The 20,833-nt window shown below is 42.4% G+C and overlaps 1 protein-coding gene across 2 annotated transcripts; it reads right to left on the reverse strand.

Annotated features, from left to right (window-relative positions):
• Window positions 1–494: 494 nt before the first annotated feature.
• Window positions 495–19,847, reverse strand: FUNDC1 (FUN14 domain containing 1). 2 transcript variants are annotated; one of them, XM_051827039.2, is made up of 5 exons: window positions 19,629–19,847; window positions 18,776–18,932; window positions 13,964–14,039; window positions 5,977–6,105; window positions 495–1,991 (listed from the first exon to the last, which is right to left on the reverse strand). In XM_051827039.2, exons 1-5 carry the CDS (start codon window positions 19,831–19,833, stop codon window positions 1,914–1,916), a joined length of 645 nt encoding a protein of 214 aa, XP_051682999.2. In that variant the 5' UTR covers window positions 19,834–19,847; the 3' UTR covers window positions 495–1,913. The 2 variants fall into 2 exon arrangements, with proteins under 2 accessions (XP_051682999.2, XP_051683000.2); XM_051827040.2 differs by lacking the exon at window positions 495–1,991 and adding an exon at window positions 3,933–4,071 and having other exon boundaries at window positions 19,629–19,838.
• Between the last annotated feature and the right edge of the window lie 986 nt (window positions 19,848–20,833).

Below are 20,833 nucleotides of genomic sequence, written 5' to 3' on the forward strand. Positions count from 1 at the left end.
TAAATATTGTAAAAAGAAGTTACAATAGCAAAATAAATAAATAAAGTGCTCTCTCTCAAAGTTTTCATTTCTATATAAGGACTCTCAAAGTGCCTATCTTTCCAGGTACCCCTCATTTGTCAGGTCCTCATATTCTAGTATTATTACAAAATTCTTCATAAGAATATCTGGATATCTATTCAATTGAAAGCTTGAGGGCAGACATGTTGTACCCCCCCCACACACCCTTTCTGAGTGAATCGTGCACAGAACACACATGAGCATTTTCAAACTGAACAAACTGAACCAGCTGTAAGAGCTTTCCATTGTAGCCTGCTTCACTGTATCACATCAGACAGGTGTGGTGCACAGAAGCATGGTAAAGGTTCTACCTAAAGCGACTTGACCAGACTCGTGAATATTTGTCCCTTTTCATCCACAGCCAAGAAAAGCTTAGCAAACTAGAAAGAGATAGCCTTGAAGAAGAACCAACAAGTATTTATAAGCAAAAGCACTTCATATTAAGAAAGTCTGAGATTTATTCAGCATTATATCTGAGGCACTAATGAGAATAAAGAAACAAATTTGAGTTCACATTTAATTTTAAGGAGTCTCATGATAATGAAAACACATAGTCTGTAACCAATCTTGAAAGTATGAAATGTTGTATGTTTACAATACACAAAAGAGACTGGGGGAATTGCCTATGACAAGTACATGGTCTGAAAACCTGCCAAGTCTCTTTTCAGTCTAAAGACTCCAATTTACATTTCTCTCTACCTTCTTCCCTAATTTCAACCTAGAACTGTGTGGACAAAACTAAAATCCGGAAAGCTTTTTTCTGGGCAAAGGAACCTTTAAGAGAGTGTGACATTGGCCCTGAGAAACAAGTAAGCTGGCCTAGTGTTCAAGTAACATAATGCTACCAAAAGCCTGAAAGCCTTGGTAGTTACATCTCAGACTAGATCAAGGAGACAATTCTCTTACAATGCCATGGTTACGCAGAAAATTAATGTTCTTGAGAAAGTAAATTCATACTACACTACTAAATCTTTTAAAGTGATTTTTACCTCTTGGTGAAGGGGCCAAACTAATTAGGATTTTCAGAATGAAAATGGAGGTGTTTTCAAAGTTAATAGTCTAAACCAATGCCCCAACTATATGTACCCTCAAACTAATGAGTCTGACTCGGGCTGTAGACAAATAAAACAAATAAACAAATTAGAAGCTGACACACAAGAAGATATTTTAAAAATGACAGACATCAAAAAAGGACAAAGAGCTTTAGACCATGTTTTACCTTTCCTTAGAAGAGCCTTCTTTGAAATGTACAGTTATTAAATAAGCAAAGTAAGAATTGCAAGAAAAACCTAAAAATTGGTTTTCGATTCCATCAGCAGAATCTATTTAACATCTTTAATAATTCTATTATTTCTAAAGCCTTCCACACAAGGGCATTGTGGTTCTTCAGTTTATTGCAAGGATATCTTTAAAAACGAAAAGTCTTACTATTGAAGCTATAATACAATTTTAATTATCAGTATTATACTGTAAAGCACAATGAATAACACCTTATTTAAACAGAGGCTAACACTGGGCAACAAGTCCAACGGATTCTTTTTTCTCTTCAAATCTACAACTAATGGTGATATTTTATAGGCTAGTTTCTAAAGAGACACAAATTTTTTAAAAATAATGAAAGCCATGTCTTGCTCAGGAATACTATTGTTCACATACCACATAGGTTGTTTTACAGCAGATACTAGTTTGTCAAGCTTCAGATGGCAAGATGCTAAGTTGTGAGTTCAGTTTTGTCCAGCTAGTTGGTTCTCCTTGCCCAGGAGACTCTGGCAGCACGTACTGTTGAGAGAGCATCCCGTCGCCTCCACTCCTGTTCTCACATTTGAATCCACTGTGGTAGAACCTTCATGTCCTTAAGAGGCAAGGCCTAGCAAAAAGCCTCCCACAAAGCCACTGGATATCACAATGTTCTGTTTGATAAATTCGGTTGCCTGAAACATGAAGTACATTTAAACACAAACACTCTTAATTATGGATGAAATCTGAAAACATGTTAAACGGAATAAGGCAAACAAAAAAGGACAAATATTGCATGATTCCACTTACATGAACAGTCAAATTCATGGAGTCAGGAAGTATAAGACAGGATCTGGCCTAGCAATTAAGACTGCCTGCATCCAGGGCCGGCGATGGTGGCACAGTGGATTAAGCCATGGCCTGCAGCACCGGCACCCCTCATGGGCCCCAGTTAGAGTCCTGGCTGCTCTACTTCCAATCCAACTCTCTGCTGTGGCCTGGGAAACCACTGGAAGATATCCCAAGTCCTTGGGCCCCTGCACCCATGTGGAAGACCAGGAGGAAGCTCCAGGCTCCTGGCTTCAGCTTGGCCTAGCCCTGGTCGTTGTGGCCAATTGGAGAGTAATCCAGCAGATGGAAGATCACTCTTTTTCTCGTTCTGTAGCTCTGCTTTCAAATTAATGAATAAATCTTTAAAAAAAAAAAAAAAAAAAGGATGCCTGCACCCCACATCAGAGCACCTGAGCTTAAATCTCCACTTTTGCTTCTGACTCCAGCTTTCTATTAATGCAGATCCTGGGAGGCAGTGGTGATGGCTCAAGTGACTGGGTTCCTACCACCCAAGAATGAGACCTGGATTGGGTTCCCAGCTCTCAGCTTCAGCCTAGCCCAGTTCCAGCCATTGTAGGCATTTGGAGAATAAACCAGCAGATGAAAACCCTGTCTCTGCCTTTCAAATAAATAAATAAAAAGAATTTTTAAAAGATTTATTTTATTTATTTGAAAGTCAGAATTACAGAGAGAGGGAGAGACAGACAGAGATCTCCATCCACTGGTTCATTCCCCAAATGGCCACAATAGCCAGGGCTGCGTCAGACTGAAGCCAGGAGCTTCTTCGGGATCTTCCAAGTGGGTACAGGAGCCCAGGCACTTGGGCCATCTTCTGCTATTCTCTCAGGTGCATCAGCAGGGAGCTGGACTGGAAGTGGGGCAGCCGGGACTTGAATTGGTGCCCATATGGGATGCCGGTGTCACAGATGGTGGCTTACTCCGATACGCCACAGCACCAACCCCAGTAAAAAGAATTTCAAAAAAGACAAGCATTTGCTGCCTGCAACCCATATTAGAGTGCCTGATTCAAATCATGGTTACTCTACTTTCCCATTCAGTTTCCTGTTAATGGAAACCCTAGGAGGCAGGAGATGACGGTTCGAGTACTTGGGTCCTTGCCACCCAGATGGGAGACCCAAATAGAATTCCTGGCTACTGGCTTCAGCCTGGCCCAGCCCTGACTGTTGTGGGCATTTGGGAAGTGAATCAGTAGATGCAAAATCTCTGTCTCTGAAATAAATGAAAATAAATAAATTTTTAAAAAATTTTAATTAAAAAAGAGAGATTACCAAGGGCTGGAGAGAGGGAAAAATTGTGGGAATTGGTGTTTAATGGGCACAGGGAATGAATGACAGGAGTGATAAAGTTCTAGAAATGGATATTGGTCATGATTGCAGAAAATATACTGAATGCCACTGACCTGCACACTTAAAAATGGCTAAAACAGCAAATTTTGTTATATATATTTTACCACAATAAAAATGCAAATTTTAAAAATATATTGAACCTGGAGCTAAGTAACATTCTCAACTATTTTCCTTAATTCAATATTCAACAAAAAATTCTATGCACCTACTTTAGCAGGTGCCAAACACCACATAAGATCCCAGAGCTGCCCACTGCAACCTGAAGGAAGCTGCCCATTGCACTCATAGCTGGACCCAGGAAGTTCCCTGGCTACCAAGATAGTGAGTACATGGGCAGCTATAAGCTCATGGGCACCTGTAGGGCAGATGTCAATGGTCCATTCATCCAATTATTAACACAGATAATTTAATACATTGCCACAGCAGGCACAAAGATATTTGTTAATAGTTCATTTAGCCAGTTAGAAAAAATGTGCAGGATCAAAAGAAACATCACCTTGGTAAAATGTTTAACCTAATTAAGATCACGAGGAAGCCATCAGACAGGGCCAGAGTGTGAGAAAGTCTGCCTAGATGCCTGCCGGTGCCAGGAAAGATGGGGAAAAAACAACAAGATGAGAGAACGGTTTAATCTAAGACTAAAGGAGACTTCAGAGACACGACAACCAAAAGCAACAAATTAATTCTTCACTAGGAAAAAATTCATTAAAAGTATTTTATAGAAAAATTTTAATATGGACTGTTCATTACAAAGTATTATGGTATCATGTTAAATTTTTTAATAACAGTGGTATTTGGAGTTATGCAAAAGAATGTCTGTATTCCTAGGAGAAACATGCTAAAGTTATTTAGGAATAAAGAACCATGGTGTCTTAAATAGCTTGTCAAAATAAAAAAAGCATAAATCTCACCCAGATACAGATAAAGCACATGTGGCAAAACAAAGAATTTGGTGATTTGGGTATTCAGTGCATTTATCTTTAAGTTTCTCAATTGGTTTCAATTTTTCATATTAAAAGGCTGGGGGAAAGCAAATGATGAAATACAAACAAAGGCTAGGGAACATCAAATTCACTTCCAAATAGAATACGAGATGCACAAAAATGTTAAAACTGATATATTAATCATATTGATAAACAGAAGGAATACATTTTCAAACTATTCTACCTCTAGAGAAAAATGAGGGGCCAGCTTCGTGGCACAGTGGGTGAAACCTCCGCCTGCAGCACCGGCATACCATCTGGGAGCCAGTTTGAGTCCCGGCTGCTCCACTTCTGATCCAGCTCTCTGCTATGGCCTGGGAAAGCAGTACAAGATGGCCCAAGTCCTTGGGCCCCTGCACCCACGTGAGAGACCCAGAAGAAGCTCCTGGCTTCTGGCTTCGGATCACACAGCTCTGGCTGTTGCAGCCAACTGGGGAGTGAAGCAGCAGATGGAAGACCTCTCTCTCTGCCTCTGCCTCTCTACCTCTGCCTTTCAAATAAATAAATAAATCTTTAAAAAAGGAGAAATGAGTTTTAGTTTTACTATACCTCGTATATACACATACACATTTACAAAAACAGGAAAGATTTGTGCTTTTTTTTTTTAATGTTTTTTTCTTCTACTTGAAAGGCAGAGTAAGAGAGAGAGAGAGAAACAGAGAAAGAGAGAGAGAGAGAGAGAGAGAGGGCTTCCATCCACTGGTTCACTCCCCAGATGCCTACAACAGCCAGAGCTAGCCAGGCTGAAACCAGGAGCCTGGACCTTCATCTGGGTCTCCCACATGAGTGGCAGGAAGCTGGAGTGGAAGTGGAACAGCCAAGACTCAAACCATCCATTACGGGATGCTGGCATTACAAGCAGTGGCTTAACCTAGTGTACCACAATACTAGCCCCCTTTTAAAGTTTTATTTATTTACTTACTTGAAAAGCAAGAGGAAGAGGGGGAAGGAAGGAGAAAGGGAGAGAAAGAGATCCATCTTCCATCTGCTGGTTCACTCCCCAAATGCCCACAATAGCCAAGGCTAGGTCAGGCCAAAGTTGAAGGCCCAGAACATCTGGTCTCCCACACGGGTGGCAGGGACGCAAGTACTTTATTAGCTGCCGTTTCCCATGGTTCGCACCAGCAGGAAGCTGGAACCCAGAGCAGAGCCGAAGCACTCTAATATTGGACGCAGGTGTCCGAAGTGGCAGTTTAATCTGCTGCACCACAAACCCAGTCCCCAGAGGAAAGAATGTGGAAACAAAAGGTATCAGCTTTTATATGCAGATCAAAGTAGGTAGGAGATGGGCAGAGGAACCTGTTAACTGCCAGAAAATTAATGACCAATTTAAACTGTGGCTTGATCCCACATTTTACTAGCACTCTAGATATAGGACTAAAAACACCAATTTTTTTTAAAAGAAGATAATCCCGTCACATTTGCTGCTAAGTGAGACCCATTCAACACCACCACCACCACCACCACCACCAAACAGCCAAAATTACGAATCATCTTACTTCTTCGATTATATTGTTGATTTCAGGTGCTGCTTTATTTGCTCGTTTCTTAATCTGTCTTTTTGCTTTGTTGACATCTTTTTCAACTCTCTTCCAATCAATCTGCACATAGCCACTGTGACTGGCAATCTGAAAAATGTAGTAAAAATGATTAATTCTAAACCGGCTAGGTTATTAACTAATCTATTACCCAGGAACATATGAACATTTAGATTTCAAGAGATGTACGGAAGTTATAGGTAAGACATTACTACTTACTCATGAATTTATTCATTCAACAGACACTGATGTCTACTCTGTGCAAAGCACTAATTATTTACGCTTCATGTCTGCTCTCCTTAAAGGACTTAGTCTCTCATTAGATGTGATGAACACAGTAAGAGAAGTATAGTGCATGATGGGAAAAAATTGCAAAATCTGAAATATAACTGTGCTATAATTCTATCACACCTTTTTGGAATAGAGAATCTGCTAAAAAGATAGACTATACAAATTATTTAGCTGATTAAAAAAAGTACCTTTTAATTAAAAAGATGCTTAATTACTAGCAATCAGAAACCCAACAGTTTTTGGGTCCCTAAAAGAAGTCTTGGCCGGCACCGCGGCTCACTAGGCTAATCCTCCTGCGCCGCTGGCACCCCGGGTTCCAGTCCCAGCAGGGGCTCCGGATTCTGTCCCGGTCGCTCCTCTTCCAGTCCAGCTCTCTGCTGTGGCCCAGGAGGGCAGTGGAGGATGGCCCAAGTGCTTGGGCCCTGCACCCACATGGGAGACCAGGAGAAGCTCCTGGCTCCTGGCTCCTGGCTGTAGCGGCCATTTGGGGGGTGAACCAACGGAAGGAAGACCTTGCTCTCTGTCTGTCTCTCTAACTCTGCCTGTCAAAAAAAAAAAAAAAAAAGTCTAAAGTAGCCCTTCACTAATTCTGACCCTTTACTGAATAATCATATTTTCTAATAATTGCTTCTGAAAGTAGAGTATAAGAGAAATAGGTTCTACCCAAGTTCCATACCATAAATCCTTTCAATAAAATTACAGCTAAATAACTATGAATCATGAGAAAGCCCTCACATGGTGCTACTGAGACGCTGCAAAATCTGCACAGGAACAACTGTGTGTGTCTAGACTGGTACAGGAAGTTAGCACCTCCAAATAATAAAATCAAAATATAATCACACGAGTAGTAAACAATTAAGCCACATATGCCACTGCAAATCACCCCTACTGAGCTTATGCTTCATCACCTTTTTATGTATCACTGTGACTTTAAATCACCCACAAAATATTTCAAATAATAAAACTATCTGGTTTTACATAAAGAGGTAGAATGGAAATCTTGGGTTCTACTTTCTCTGTGCATGACTCCAGAGAAGAACTTATCAACTCGTCTGCATTTCTTCCTGTATTTATTCACCTACTACCACTGCAAACTCCAGACTCAGCTGAACAGAGTGGTGAACACATCGAATGGCAAGTGCACGCTTGTTCTGGTAGTACTTGACCCAGCAGTTTGGATTGCAGCTCTGGAGGTAACGATGAACCTTAGAAAAAGGAGCCTTTTCTACATATAGATTGAAGACTCCTCACTTACTTGCATTAAGTAATCAAACTGGCTGATTTCTTTGAAGCTTTTACAGAATTTAACTTTTTGTCAATTCTAACATATCTTTTTAATCCAAAGCTTGTGAGAAGTACAAAGATCTTTATGTATGTATATGGCTTTATTTTTAGTTAGAGCAAACCAAAAACGTTATCTATGCCGCAACTCATCAGCAATTCCCAATGTAATTGTCATTTTCAAGACTCAACATTTTAAGTTACAAAGTTTTTCAAAAAATTCATCTTCATGCCATGAATTATCCTGGTAATGAAAAAAACTTACCTACATTCCCTGGCTAAAACCCTTACCTAACCTCCTAATGAAGCTATTTAATAAGATGGATTAAACCAATTCTCATCAGCAGTATTCTACACAATATCTAAAAATATTTTCATCATAGCCACTTGTCACTGAAAATTACTAAATTTGAGGTTATCTGAAATAGACAGAATGACCTATGTTTTGGGATAAAATGTCAAACAGTTGCAAGGAAAGTCAAAAAAAAAAAAAAAGAAAGAAAGAAAGAAAAACTCTGAAATACTACTTGCCTCTCTAGGGTTTCCTGATTTCTGCAAAGAGCGGGAGCACTCTCTCAGCTCCAAATACACCCTTCTGGCTCAGCTCGGCGCTGACCAGGTCACTAAATTTGTCAGTACCAGGGATTGAGAATGTTTATGTCCCTAGAGTCCCACCCGAATGTCAAATAGACAAATGACACACACTGGATGACTGTTACAAAGACAGTGAATAAAAACTAAAGCCCTGAAGCTGTGTTATCCAACCTGACTCAAATAGTGACTCTCCGCAACAAAGTGGATGAGCTAGATTAGCGCAAAGGGCCCTCTCTGGTCTACGAGCGAGTGAGAGGATGATCTCTGTCTGATGCTGAACTGACCTACTATCCCTGAGGAGATTTCCTGGAGAAGTTCACGGCTCTCTTCATTTAGAGGTCAATCTGGTCAGACTGAAGTTTACCAGTCCAAACGGGGCAGCATGCTCCAGGACAAAGATGCCCCAAGACAGGCACTCTACACTCGGTGGGGTTCAGGTACATCCAACCTAACTCCCGAATACTTTGGAAGAACTGACCAAACGGGACCCAATTCAGTCTGTCCACCCAGAACTCATCTGAGTAATTAAGGGAAATGTAAACCAACAGAAGCATCCGGTACTCCAATATGGGATGCTGGCATCAAAAGCGGTAGCTTAACCTGCTGCGCCACAACACTGGTTCTAACACTAAAATATTTAATGAGATTATGTAAAGAGGCATCATCAGAATAAAAGCTTCCAAGTTAAAAATAATGCCAGTCTATCAAGCAAAGATTCATGTCTGCTAGAAAGCTATAAATGAGTACATAGGGTTTTTGGCTTGTAAGCGTCACCATATGGTGATCTAACCAGGCTATTTTCATGGGGAAAATTCCCTCCACCCTTAAATCCAGATCTTTAAATCATTTTTCTTGGACTGGTCAGAATTCCCAGAAAAGGGAAAGCCCCATTACACATTTAGAGCTTCCATTAGTTTTTAGTGCCCAAATCTTAAACATAAGCAATCCAGGATCATCAAGCATGTAAAATGGCACTTAATATGCAACTAAAGACTATAACATGCAAGATGTTCAAAAAGTTCATGGAAAATGTATATTATGAACAAATCAGGAGCCAGCATTGTGACGTAGCAGATAAAGACAATGCCTGCAACACTGGCATCCCATACAGGTGCTGGTTCAAGTCCCAGCTGCTCCATTTGTGATCCAGTTCCCTGCTAATGGCCTAGGAAAAGCAGCAGCAGATGGCCCAAGTGCTTGGATACCTGCACCCACATGGGAGACCTGGAAGAAGCTTTCGGCTCCTGGTTTTGCCCTGGCCCAGCCATGGCAGTTGCAGCCATGTGGGGAGTGAACCAGCAGATGGAAGATCTCTCTCTTCTCTCCCTCTAACTCTTTCAAATAAATAAAATAAATCTTTGGAAAAAAGAAAAAACTATGTGTGGTGGGCAGGTGTTGTGGCTCAGCAAGTAAAACCAACACTTGGGACACCAGCAGCCCACAGCAGAGTACCAGTATAAGCCCAAGCTACTTCGCTTCTGATCCAGCTCCCTTCCGCTGCTCGTCAGAAAGCAGCAGCAGATGGCCTGCCCAAGAACTTACGTGAGATCCAGATGGAGTTCTGGGCTACTGGCTTCTGCCTGGCTCAATCCTGGCGATTGTGACCATTTTGAATCAGCAAATGGAAGATCTGGGTCTTTCTCCCTGTCACTCTGCCTTTCAAATAAATAAATAAATCTTATACCCACAATGCAAGGAGGCTGAAGATGGGAGCCAGAATTCAATCCAGGTCTCCCACAGGGGTGGCAGGGACTCAATTAGTGGAGTCATCACAGCTGCCTCCAACATCTGCATTAGCAGGAAGCTACAGTTAAGGGCTGGAGCCAGAAATCAAACCCAGGTACTCCAACATGGGATGCAGGCATCTTAAACAGTGGCTTAAACGCTAGGCCAAACACCTGCCCCTTTCTATGAACTTTTAGAAGCACCCTGATAAACAAACACGGAGGGGGTAAGGGGGGAGTTAGAAGAATAGAGACTATGTAGGGATAAATTTAAAAAAACAATCACTTATGTCCTCACATAGATTTAAAAAGATAATGTATAACTGAAAGAACTTTCAATGGCCAAAGCTGGAATAATATGAGGAACAAAATAGTATTAGATTATAAACCAAGGCATAAAATAAATGTCTATTAGTTAATGCTGTAAATGAATTAGATAAATTATAGTATAAATTAATAATTTATATAATTTATATTCAACAACTTGTCCAGGGGATCTATATATCAGCAAGTACAGGAGGAAAAATTAGAAGAAACAAAAAAGCAGGAAATCATTAGCTAAATAAATATCAAGAATATTCCCCCAAACTGAAACAGCCCTTTGAGTTTCCAGTGCAATGAACAAAATAGGGCCATAGCAAAGCATATCAATGTGAACAATTATAAACAGGGGACAAAAGCTGAGCTTGGGCCATTGCACCCATGTTGGGAGTGAACCAGCAGATGGAAGATCTCTGTCTCTCCCTCTCCTCTCTGTAACTCTGCCTTTCAAATAAATAAATAAATTTTTTTTTTTTTTTGACAGGCAGAGTGGACAGTGAGAGAGAGAGACAGAGAGAAAGGTCTTCCTTTGCCATTGGTTCATCCTCCAATGGCCGCCGTGGCTGGCGCGCCGCGCTGATCCGATGGCAGGAGCCAGGAGCCAGGTGCTTTTCCTGGTCTCCCATGGGGTGCAGGGCCCAAGCACCTGGGCCATCCTCCACTGCACTCCCTGGCCACAGCAGAGAGCTGGCCTGGAAGAGGGGCAACCGGGACAGAATCCGGCGCCCCAACCGGGACTAGAACCCGGTGTGCCGGCGCCGCTAGGCAGAGGATTAGCCTAGTGAGCCGCGGCGCCAGCCAATAAATAATTTTTTTAAAGTATTATTTTAGACTTAACAGGAACACTGGAACTCAAATGACAATGGAGCAGTATCTAAACCCAGGTAAACTATCAATCAAATGTAAGAATGAAATGAAGAATTATTCAAACATGCAAAGTCTTAAAAGCGATACCCCCCATGCACAGTTTCTCCAGAAGTTACTGGAGGATGTGTTCCTCTCAAATAAGAGAACAGATCAAAAAGATATGAGATACAGTAAAGGAAACAATCCATGACAAAAGCAAAGGGAATATCCACGAACAGTACTGAAGGGAGATTCCAGGATAAGAGATATACACCAAGCCTAGACAGGGAGCAGGACACAGGACTCTGGCACCAAGTCTGTCCCCAAGATTCAACTGACAGGCTAGTTCACGCATATGACCACAATGACAGGAGAGTCAGACAACCAACAGTTGTTCAGTAAATTCCAGGCAGTGATCGAACACAATTATGAAATAATAATATGCAGGGAGCAGAAAGCATTCAGGTGTGTGAGATGGAGGGCAGGTATGGAGAGGACAGTTCAATAAACAATAGCCAAATTTTCATATTCCATAATGCAAACTGTTCCACATTCCAACAGTTACCATCTAAGACTGAAAGATTAAGAAATGCCCAGTTAACCTGTTTTGGGAAAGGAGAATCAGCTGAGTTTAAGGTGGCTGCCTCGAGAGAGGTAGAAACGGGTACTGAGGCAAGGCAGAGGATGACTCTAAGCCTTGTACAACTATCTGACCCTGTGAATTATGTATATATTCATAACAAACAAACAGAGACATATCATTATTTTTTAAAGATGTATTTATTTATTTGAAAGGAAGAGTTAGAGAGGGACAGACAGAGAGAGGTCTCTTCCATCCATTAGTTCACTCCCCAAATGGCCACAATGGCCAGGAGCCAGGAACTCCACCAGGTCTTCCACATGGGTATGAGGCTCAAGGACTTGGGCCATCTTCCACTGCTTTCCGGTGTATTAGCAGGGAGCTATATCAGAAGTGGAGCAGCTGGGACTTGAAACAGCACTCACATGGGATTCCAGAATCAGAGGTGGCAGCTGAACCTGCTGCACCACAATGCTGGCCCCTATCATTGTCTATTTTAAGACAGCATTGTGATAAACAACTACTGGAAAACAGTATTGCTACTAGAAAACTAGCCTGTGTTTTCGGGGCTAGTTATATTTGTGGGAAAAACTGGCTTGACGCAGACAGGTTCTTCTACCTTAAAGGCTTCAAGGAACACGTGGACTAAGTGGAAAAGCAGCAGGTGCAATGGCAAACTGGATTTCAGTGATGCACATTGAGGGCCACTGAAACGGACTATTGAAAAATGGACATATATAGTAGAATAAAATATATAATGCTGGGGCCAGTGTTATGGTACAGCAGGTTAAGCCACAGCTTGCAGTGTTGGCACCCCATATCAGAGTCCCGGTTCAAATCCTATCCATCTCCCTGCTAATGCACCTGGAGAAGCATTGGGCCCCTGCCACTCACATGAGGGATCCAAAATGCAGTTCAGGGCTCCTGGCTTCAGCCTGGCCCAGCCTTGGCCACTGTAGCCGTTTGGGGAGTGAACCCACTCCACCTTTCAAATAAATAAATAAATCTTTTTATTTATATGTGTGTATATATAAATACACACACACATATATACACACGTGCACATACACAATGCTCTCTATTCTATTAACATTTCTGGAAAGTCTGCTTTAGTTCTGTACCCTTCTACACTAACAGAAAGGACAACAGTTTTCAAAACGGCTATAGAATTAAGTAGATTGTGAGCTGTTTACTAATCAGCCTTTTTAAAGACACATTCTTTCTACCAGTGACATCATTAGGAGTAATCATGTTATTCCTTGTGGTAAGAGGTGAAAAAGAAAACGATTAACATCCAAATTTAATCCTTTGGATGAATATCCCAGCATTTGTACAGAACTGAATTTTACCTAAGCTGATTTTGACTTGGATTTATATAAAATCAAGAAAATACTTGACACGTACGACTCCAGTCCCTTTGTACTTAAGGCACCTACACTGATTATTGCATGATCAGTCGCTTAGGTGCTAAAGTAAGATTCTGATTGCTGTGAACATCAATCATTTTTTAAATCTGGTACAACTGACAGTTTGCTGTATCTTCAAAATTACTGCTAACATTCATTCCCAGAGATTTTCAATTTTGGCATTTACTAGATTTGATCTTCAAGGAATGATATTTTTGAGAAAATATATGCCAAACAGACATAAATGCCAGATAATGTCCTGATAAACATCTTCTAACGGCAAAGCATTTCTTGATCTTACTCTAAAAGGGAGATGAATGAAACTAAAATTTCAAATCCATCTGCCTCAGAAATAGGATTATGGATGATTTTTTAAACCCAACTTTCCACTTTCTATATTATTACGGTTCTTCCGGTTTTTTAAAAAAATTGTTAGAAATCGTTGATAGCAGTTTCTTCTGAGGAAAAACTGAATGGTTAACAAACAGGAAAAAAGAAACCTTTTGAATTTTATATGCTATGTTTAAAATGGTCAGAATGAGTAAGTTATATTATTGAAATGTTTAATCTGCTAGAGAGAGGCTTCAAGGGAAATCTGGATAAGTAATAAAAATGGACTTTAAAATTCATTTTAATTTTTGAATTGTAATAGCTGTCTTAATAGCTGGGATCAAACTACGCTTAGTGAACTTGGAAGTATTTAAGTTACTGTCTTTCATGACAGAAGCCAGCTTTCAAAATTCATTATACTTTGTTCCCATAAACATGTCTAAAAGGAAAATTCTACCTTCTACTAAAATGGACAAAAAATAAAATGGACAGAAGTAAAATGGCTAGCCTTGACTTTCTCAGTTCCCAAGGGCTACCTATGTAAGCAAAGGCAAGTATGTAAACCTAGGACATACCTGAAGGAGAAGAAAACCACCACCCACTGCAGTTGCTGCAAGTTTTCCAACTTTCTGGAACAAAAATCCTGCACACCTTGAGTGAAAGAGATAATAAAAGATGAGAACAATCAATGGTGTACTAAACCGCTTCCACTTTTCGTTACTTCCCTAATAAAATCTTAAAGCTTTCCCATTTCTTCTGACCATGCCCCTTATCTGCTCAGAAACCCTCAGTGTTTTCCTTTGGTGATACAGCTTAGTCAAATGCACAATCTAAAATATATGAGATTTGCTTCAAAATAAAGGATAGAGAAAGAGAATTTATGGGGGGAGGGGGGAGTGGCTACTGAAACTCAGGGGTTCATTATCCTCCTTCTTCTACATTTGCGTAAGTTGAAATTTTCCACAATAAAAACGATTTGTTTTGTTCTGCCTAATACAATCAAGATGTTCCATACGCCTGACTGACCCTCACCCTACCCAAACCTTCTGCTCCAATGCAAGTACTTTCCAAATAGGTCATCACCTTTGTTCAAGCGATTAATCTCTCTGCTTTCCGCCTAGCTCTGCCAAAGCTTTCCAACCCTTCCAGGTCCAGCTACAGTTCCACCTTGATGACACTTCAGCCCACATTTCTCACAGCTTCCTTATCTATGCCTATTTTTGTATTAAACCTGTTTTGTCTCATCTATCCTGTCAAAGAGTATCAGCCCATACTTCAGTTGTGAATAATTATCTCCTTCAGTGAACGCACACTCCCTTCAGTAAGATTCATACTGTGCAAAAGAATCAAGGGTTCCTAACTCTACCCTTCTACACCACTGAATGGTGTCCCCCCAGAATTTATGTCCTCTGTTGAACCTCAACACGTGACCTCATTTGGAAATGGGGTCACGGCAGATATAGTTAAGATGGGGTCATACTGGGGCAGGGTGAGCCCTTAATCCAACCCGAGTCACAGCACAGAAGCACAGACCACAGAGGGAAGATGACCACGTGATGACCGAGACTGAGATTGGAGTAATACATCGTCGACAAGCCAAGGGATGTCAAGGATTGCTGGCAATGACCAGGATCTAGGAGATAAACAGGGAACAGTTTCTCCCCCTGAGCCTCCAAGAGGGAAACGATGCTACTGACACCTTGACTTCAGGTTTCTGGACCCCAAAACTAGGAGAGAATACAATTCTGTTGCTTCAACCTGCCGAGTTTGTGACACTTCGTGACCTAGCCCTAGGGAACTAATACATCTTCCTAAACGGAAATTTCACCTTCTCAGTGCCATGATAGACTTCTCAAGCACCACAACCACACAATCAAAATGTCCCAAAGCAAACAGCATCTTTCCTGGCACACCGAACGTTGCTAAGGTCCCAGCATACATGTGAGAGCACCCTTCCCCAAGATCGCCACCTCATACTCACCTCAGGTCCTGCCTCCTACATCCTTGCTGTAACTGACTGCAAAATTCTGTATATAAGGGGTCTCCAAAAGGTTCATGGAAAATGCATATTATGAAAAAAAAAACTATTCATGGATTGCAAAATCTTTTGCACCAAAAGAACACTTTTTTTTTTTTTTTTTTGACAGGCAGAGTTAGAGAGACAGACAGAGAGCAAGTTCTTCCTTCCGTTGGTTCACCCCCCCAAATGGCCGCTACAGCCAGGAGCCAGGAGCCAGGTGCTTCTCCTGGTCTCCCATGGGGTGCAGGGCCCAAGCACTTGGGCCATCCTCCACTGCCCTCCTGGGCCACAGCAGAGAGCTGGACTGGAAGAGGAGCAACCGGGACAGAATCCGGCACCCCAACCGGGACTAGAACCCGGGGTACTTGCGCCACAGGCGGAGGATTAGCCTAGTGAGCCGTGGTGCCAGCCAAGAACACTTTTAATACCATTTTTCCACACACTTTCTGAAGCACCCTAGCACTCTATTTCCAAAACATTATTTGACTCTGCCTTCTCCTTTCCATTCTCAAGGGTATCATTACCTTGCATGACTCAGGCTCCCATTACCTCCAGACTACTTGAAGGGGCCTCTAACTGCTCTTTATACCTCCCATGTCTCCTAGCAATTGCCCACCCAGATTTTTAGTTTCAATTTGTCATGATCAAAAACCTATAGCTACCTACAGATAAATCAAACCTCCTCAGCCTCCCGTTCATGTCCTGAATCGTTAACTGGTTAGGCTAATACCTATTAACTTCTCCTTCACACACAACACATTATGGCAGCAGTTTTATACCCTTAGAAAACTGCAAAAATCTAAATCTAAATTTAAATGTCACTGAATCTAAAGTCACTGCAACAAATAATTCGTGTAATAATTCGAGTCCTAATACACAGCTCCTGGGCTGACAACTGGCTATAATCCAAATGTATGTATTTCTATACAGACCAGGTCCCCAGGTGGGGGAGTCAGCAACAAAGGCTCAGAAAAGGGGGAAGAGGCAAGCAGCAGCAGGGTGTCCACACTACTCCAGGGAGCGAGCTCCACAAGCATGTGTGTCCACTGCTTGATGGCATTAGTCACTACAACGAACCTACTAATTCCCACTGCTCTGTCTCTAGGCTCTCCAAACACACATCTGTCAATTACGGGCCTTCTCACCAAGTTTAGTCTACAAGAACACATACAATGACTTGATAATCCCATTTTTCAAAATTTTTTATAAGTCTAGGCTTTAGGGCCGGTGCTGTGGCATAGCAGATAAAACTGCCGCCTGCAGTGCCAGCATCCTATGTGGACACTGGTTCAAGTCCCCTTTGCTCCACTTCCAATCCAGCTCTCTGCTGTGGCCTGAGAAAGCAACAGAAGATGGCCCAAGTGCTCAGGCCCCTGCACCCGCACGGGAGACCCAGAAGAAGCTTCTGGCTTCGGAACTGGTCCACCTGCAGCCATTGCAGCCATTTGGGGTGTAAATCCTCTCTCTCTGCCTCTGTTAAGTCTGCTTTTCAAATAAATAAATAAATCTTAAAAAACAAAAACAAAAAAAAGTTTAGGCCTACAATCCCATTAGCCACTCACCTATCACACCAAATTGTGAGCTTGTTTAGGCAAAGGGCCATCCACTGAATTATGGGGATGTAGGTATAAACAACTTGTGGAAAATTAGTTGAGCGACCAGGGCTCTAATCAGGCATCTCTCTTCTAATTGCAAGCTTTTTAAAATTTAGTACTATTAATAAGTAGACATCATGAATAACAACTACACTTCTGTGTCACAGAAATCTTCACAATGAGTTTCTCTCATCAAATGGCATTTACAAAAAGGCACTGAATGTGCCAGTGTCCCAAGGTGCCTGTACAACACAAATCAAAAATTTTAATTTTATACTTATCAAGAAGAAATATGTAAATAATTAAATTAAATCAATGTAACATGAATTTAATTTAGAACCTAAGGGAACAAAATGACTAGTCACAAGTTAGGCACCTTCACAAACTTTAAAAATTCTCTCCATTGATGAACATTTAAAATAAAAGGGCAGGGGTGCCAGCAGGGGTGGGAGTGAGGTCTCTGCTAGGGATACCCTTATCCCTTATTAGAATATCTACCCCTTCCCTGTATGTCCTTAGCTCTTCATGATCAGCAAGGGAAAATACTGGACAGAAAGGCGGGAAAACTCATAAAGAAATACTTAAAATGTGAAAGTTTGTAAATAGTCTAGTCCAGAATGATGTTGAGGCAGAGTCCGGTTTCTATAGAGATGACTTTTTTCTTTTAAATTCCTTACTGTGTAAGCTCTGTGCTTCTAGAGTGTGGGAAATGACTTGGGGAGGGTGGCACCCAGCAAAGGAACTGTTGTGCTATTTGTTCAATTTCAATAAAATTATTTGTAGATTTTGCAAAAAAAAAAATATATCTGACTCAAGTCCTGGCTACTCCATTTCTGATCCAGCTTCCTACTAATGTGTACCCTGGGAAGGAGGGAGCAGATGATGGCTCAAGTACTTGGGCCTCTGCCACCCATGTGGGAGAGCTGGACTAAGTTCTGGACTCCTGGCTTCAACCTGGCCCAGTCCAGGCTGTTGTATTTGGGGACTGAACCAGGGATAGAAGATCGATTGATCGATCGATCGATCTCTCTCTCTGTCTGCCTTTTAAATAAAACTAAGAAAAAAAAAACTAAAAATAAAGCATCAAAGTTGTTTTTGCCTCCTTATTATCTGGCTAATCTTTTATTTCAAGAATAACAGAATTAGACCCAGAGTAGCAAGTGTGTAATCATGTAATCTGAAATGCTACCTCCTTAGGTTAATGCTTACTGAGCACTCCTAAATGCACAGCACAATATTATTAGAGTACGCAATCAGTCCCTTTAATTCTGACACAGAAGCAGTGCCCTCCAGCTCCTCTGTAGAGCGGAATCACCATCTGCACCAGCCCACAGACACCAGATTCATCTGCATCATCATCAACAATTGTTACGCTCTCTACAAGGGCTGACAATCCTTGAGGCCACTTCTGCAGAGGGAAGTTGCCCACAGATTTTTTCCAGCTGTTAGCACTGACTGACAAGGAAAAATGGACAGATAATTAGCTATCACCGAATCAGATCCACTACATTTGCTAAGAGTGAGAAAGGGGAAAATCTATAAAGAATCAGAGCGAGAAGGGAAGAGTGGAACATCGGGTGGGCTTTGAGGGAGGCGATCACCCAAACCTCACAGGCAGCTTCTGAATGCAGAGGCTCAGAGAAAAGCCTCAAGTTAGTGCTCTATGGGCATGAACAGTGTACTCCCTCTGAACGTGCACTGGGACTTCGGCCCATGTAAAAAAGGACAGCAGCAAGGCTACCAATGAAATGGAATGAAAAAGATGTTCTCACCAGCCAGTCACGCCACCCATTACAATCTGGGTAGCTACTGAGTATTTTTCTACCATAGGTCCCGAGCTGTGGCCAAACACTCGATTCCACCAGTGGTGTCTTCTTGCATACTCAGTTAAATCCAACACTTCGTAAGAGTCGTCATCACTTTCATAGTCTTCAAAATACAAAATGGAAAAAAATACATTCAGAGTCAATCAAAAGTCAGAAATGTCCTATACCTTTTGTTCTGTTACAACTCATTGTTAATTTCTGGCCTACAGCTAAAAATGCCCAAATGGAAACTATTGAGTTGAATTCAATTCCTGGGACTAGGGTCTCAGGAATAAAAGGCCTGGCAAAGGCCCGGGGCTCAGCCCGGGGCCACGGAGCCAGGACCCAAGATACACGGCAATGAGGATCACACACGAATCTCACTAGGGTCAGGGTCAGAGTAAGGTCCATTTTCACCAGTCGGAGGAGGGGGTCCTCCTTTCGCATAAAACCAGTCAGGAACCAGCGTGGAGAAAACCACGTTAGAATCAAGACTCCAAAAAAAAAAAAAAAAAGTGCAGATAGAAATGACGGGTCAGAGGTAAAGGTAGGCAGGAGGGAGGGCAGGGCAGGAGGTGGGCTGTGTTGGGGGTGGGTGAGGGTCACTCTCCGCCCGAGTTCCGCAGGCAAGGGAGGGAGACGTCTAGTTGGGGGCGGGGGTGGGGAGCAGGAGTAATCGAAAGGGCTGCCTCAAAAAAAAAAAAAAAAAAAATAGAGCCCTGGGAACCCTGAGGCAGACGAAGGAAAAAAGACGACCCGAGAGCAAGGTCGAGAGCTGTGAGCCGCGTCCCAGACACTACTTCGGGCCCTGGCCGCTCACCTTGGGGAGGGGGGTTCCGGGTCGCCATGATACCGCCGGCGGCCTGTTCTGGGGTGGTCCCCGCCCGCCCTCCTTTCCCCCAGCACTGTAAGGGCCGCTCTAGGCCGAGGTAGACGTCTATGGTTTCTTTTTCCCTCCTCTCCTTCTCCTCCTCCTTTTTCTCCTTCTCCTCCCCCAACGGGCGCGTTGTTCTGTCTCCGCCCATTCCCGCGCCACGCAAAGCCTTCTGCGCATGCGCAGAATTCCGGGTTGGGGGAGGGGATGGTGGGCTCGCGGCTCAGCGGGGCCTTATAGGAATTGTAGTCTGTTGCCCTACGCAATTCTCACGTGCTGGTGAGGGTCGTCTCCAAGAACTGCTGTAACTTGAATTTCTTGATTTTGTTTTAAAGAGCTTCTAGACGACAGGATGGGCTAGAGAGGCATCACGTGGTGGTATAAAGGGAAACCAGCTTGACATTGACAAAGTGTCACACTTTAGTTGGAGGCTACTCAGAGCTCTCTTTTTGGTCAGGCCTCCTGCTAAGTCATTTTAATGAAGCTCTCCCAGTCCTTAATATCTAATCATTCTCAGTATCTGTTCAAATGCCTCATCCCCCAACCTTGATATCTGCTCACGCAAGCAAGCCCGCCTTCCTCAAGAATACTGTTAAAAACATTTAGCAAAAATGCCCCTGGGGCCAGCGCTGTGGCACAGTAGGTTAATCCCATAGGGGCGCCGGTTCCAGTCCCAGCTGCTCCATTTCGGAACCAGATCTCTGTGGACTGGGAAAGCAGCAGAAGATGGCCCAAGTGCTTGGGCCCCTGCACCCTCATGGGAGACCCAAAAGAAGCTCCTGGCTCCTGGCTTCAGATGGGCCCAGCTCCGGCAGTTGCGGCCATTTGGGGAGTGAACCAGCGGATGGAAGACCTTTCTCTCCGTCTCTACCTCTCTCTGTAACTCTACCTCTCAAATAAATAAATAAGAAATCTTAAAAAAAAAAAAATCCCCCTACCCTTGATGCTTCCTTTGGGTAATAGTCCACCCATTGGTTCCCTCACCTTTAATCATTGGCTACAAATCCCCAGTTGTCTGTATTTGTTTGAACCCAATGCCTTATCCCTATAGTGATAGTCTTGACACCTATTGCAATAGTTCTGAATATAGTTTTCCTTACCATTTTAATAAGTGTCAGAATAAATTTTAACAGTATTTCACTGTACCACAA

The sequence above is a fragment of the Oryctolagus cuniculus genome, chromosome X, assembly GCF_964237555.1.
Source record: "Oryctolagus cuniculus chromosome X, mOryCun1.1, whole genome shotgun sequence".
NCBI classification, from domain to species: Eukaryota; Metazoa; Chordata; class Mammalia; order Lagomorpha; family Leporidae; genus Oryctolagus; species Oryctolagus cuniculus.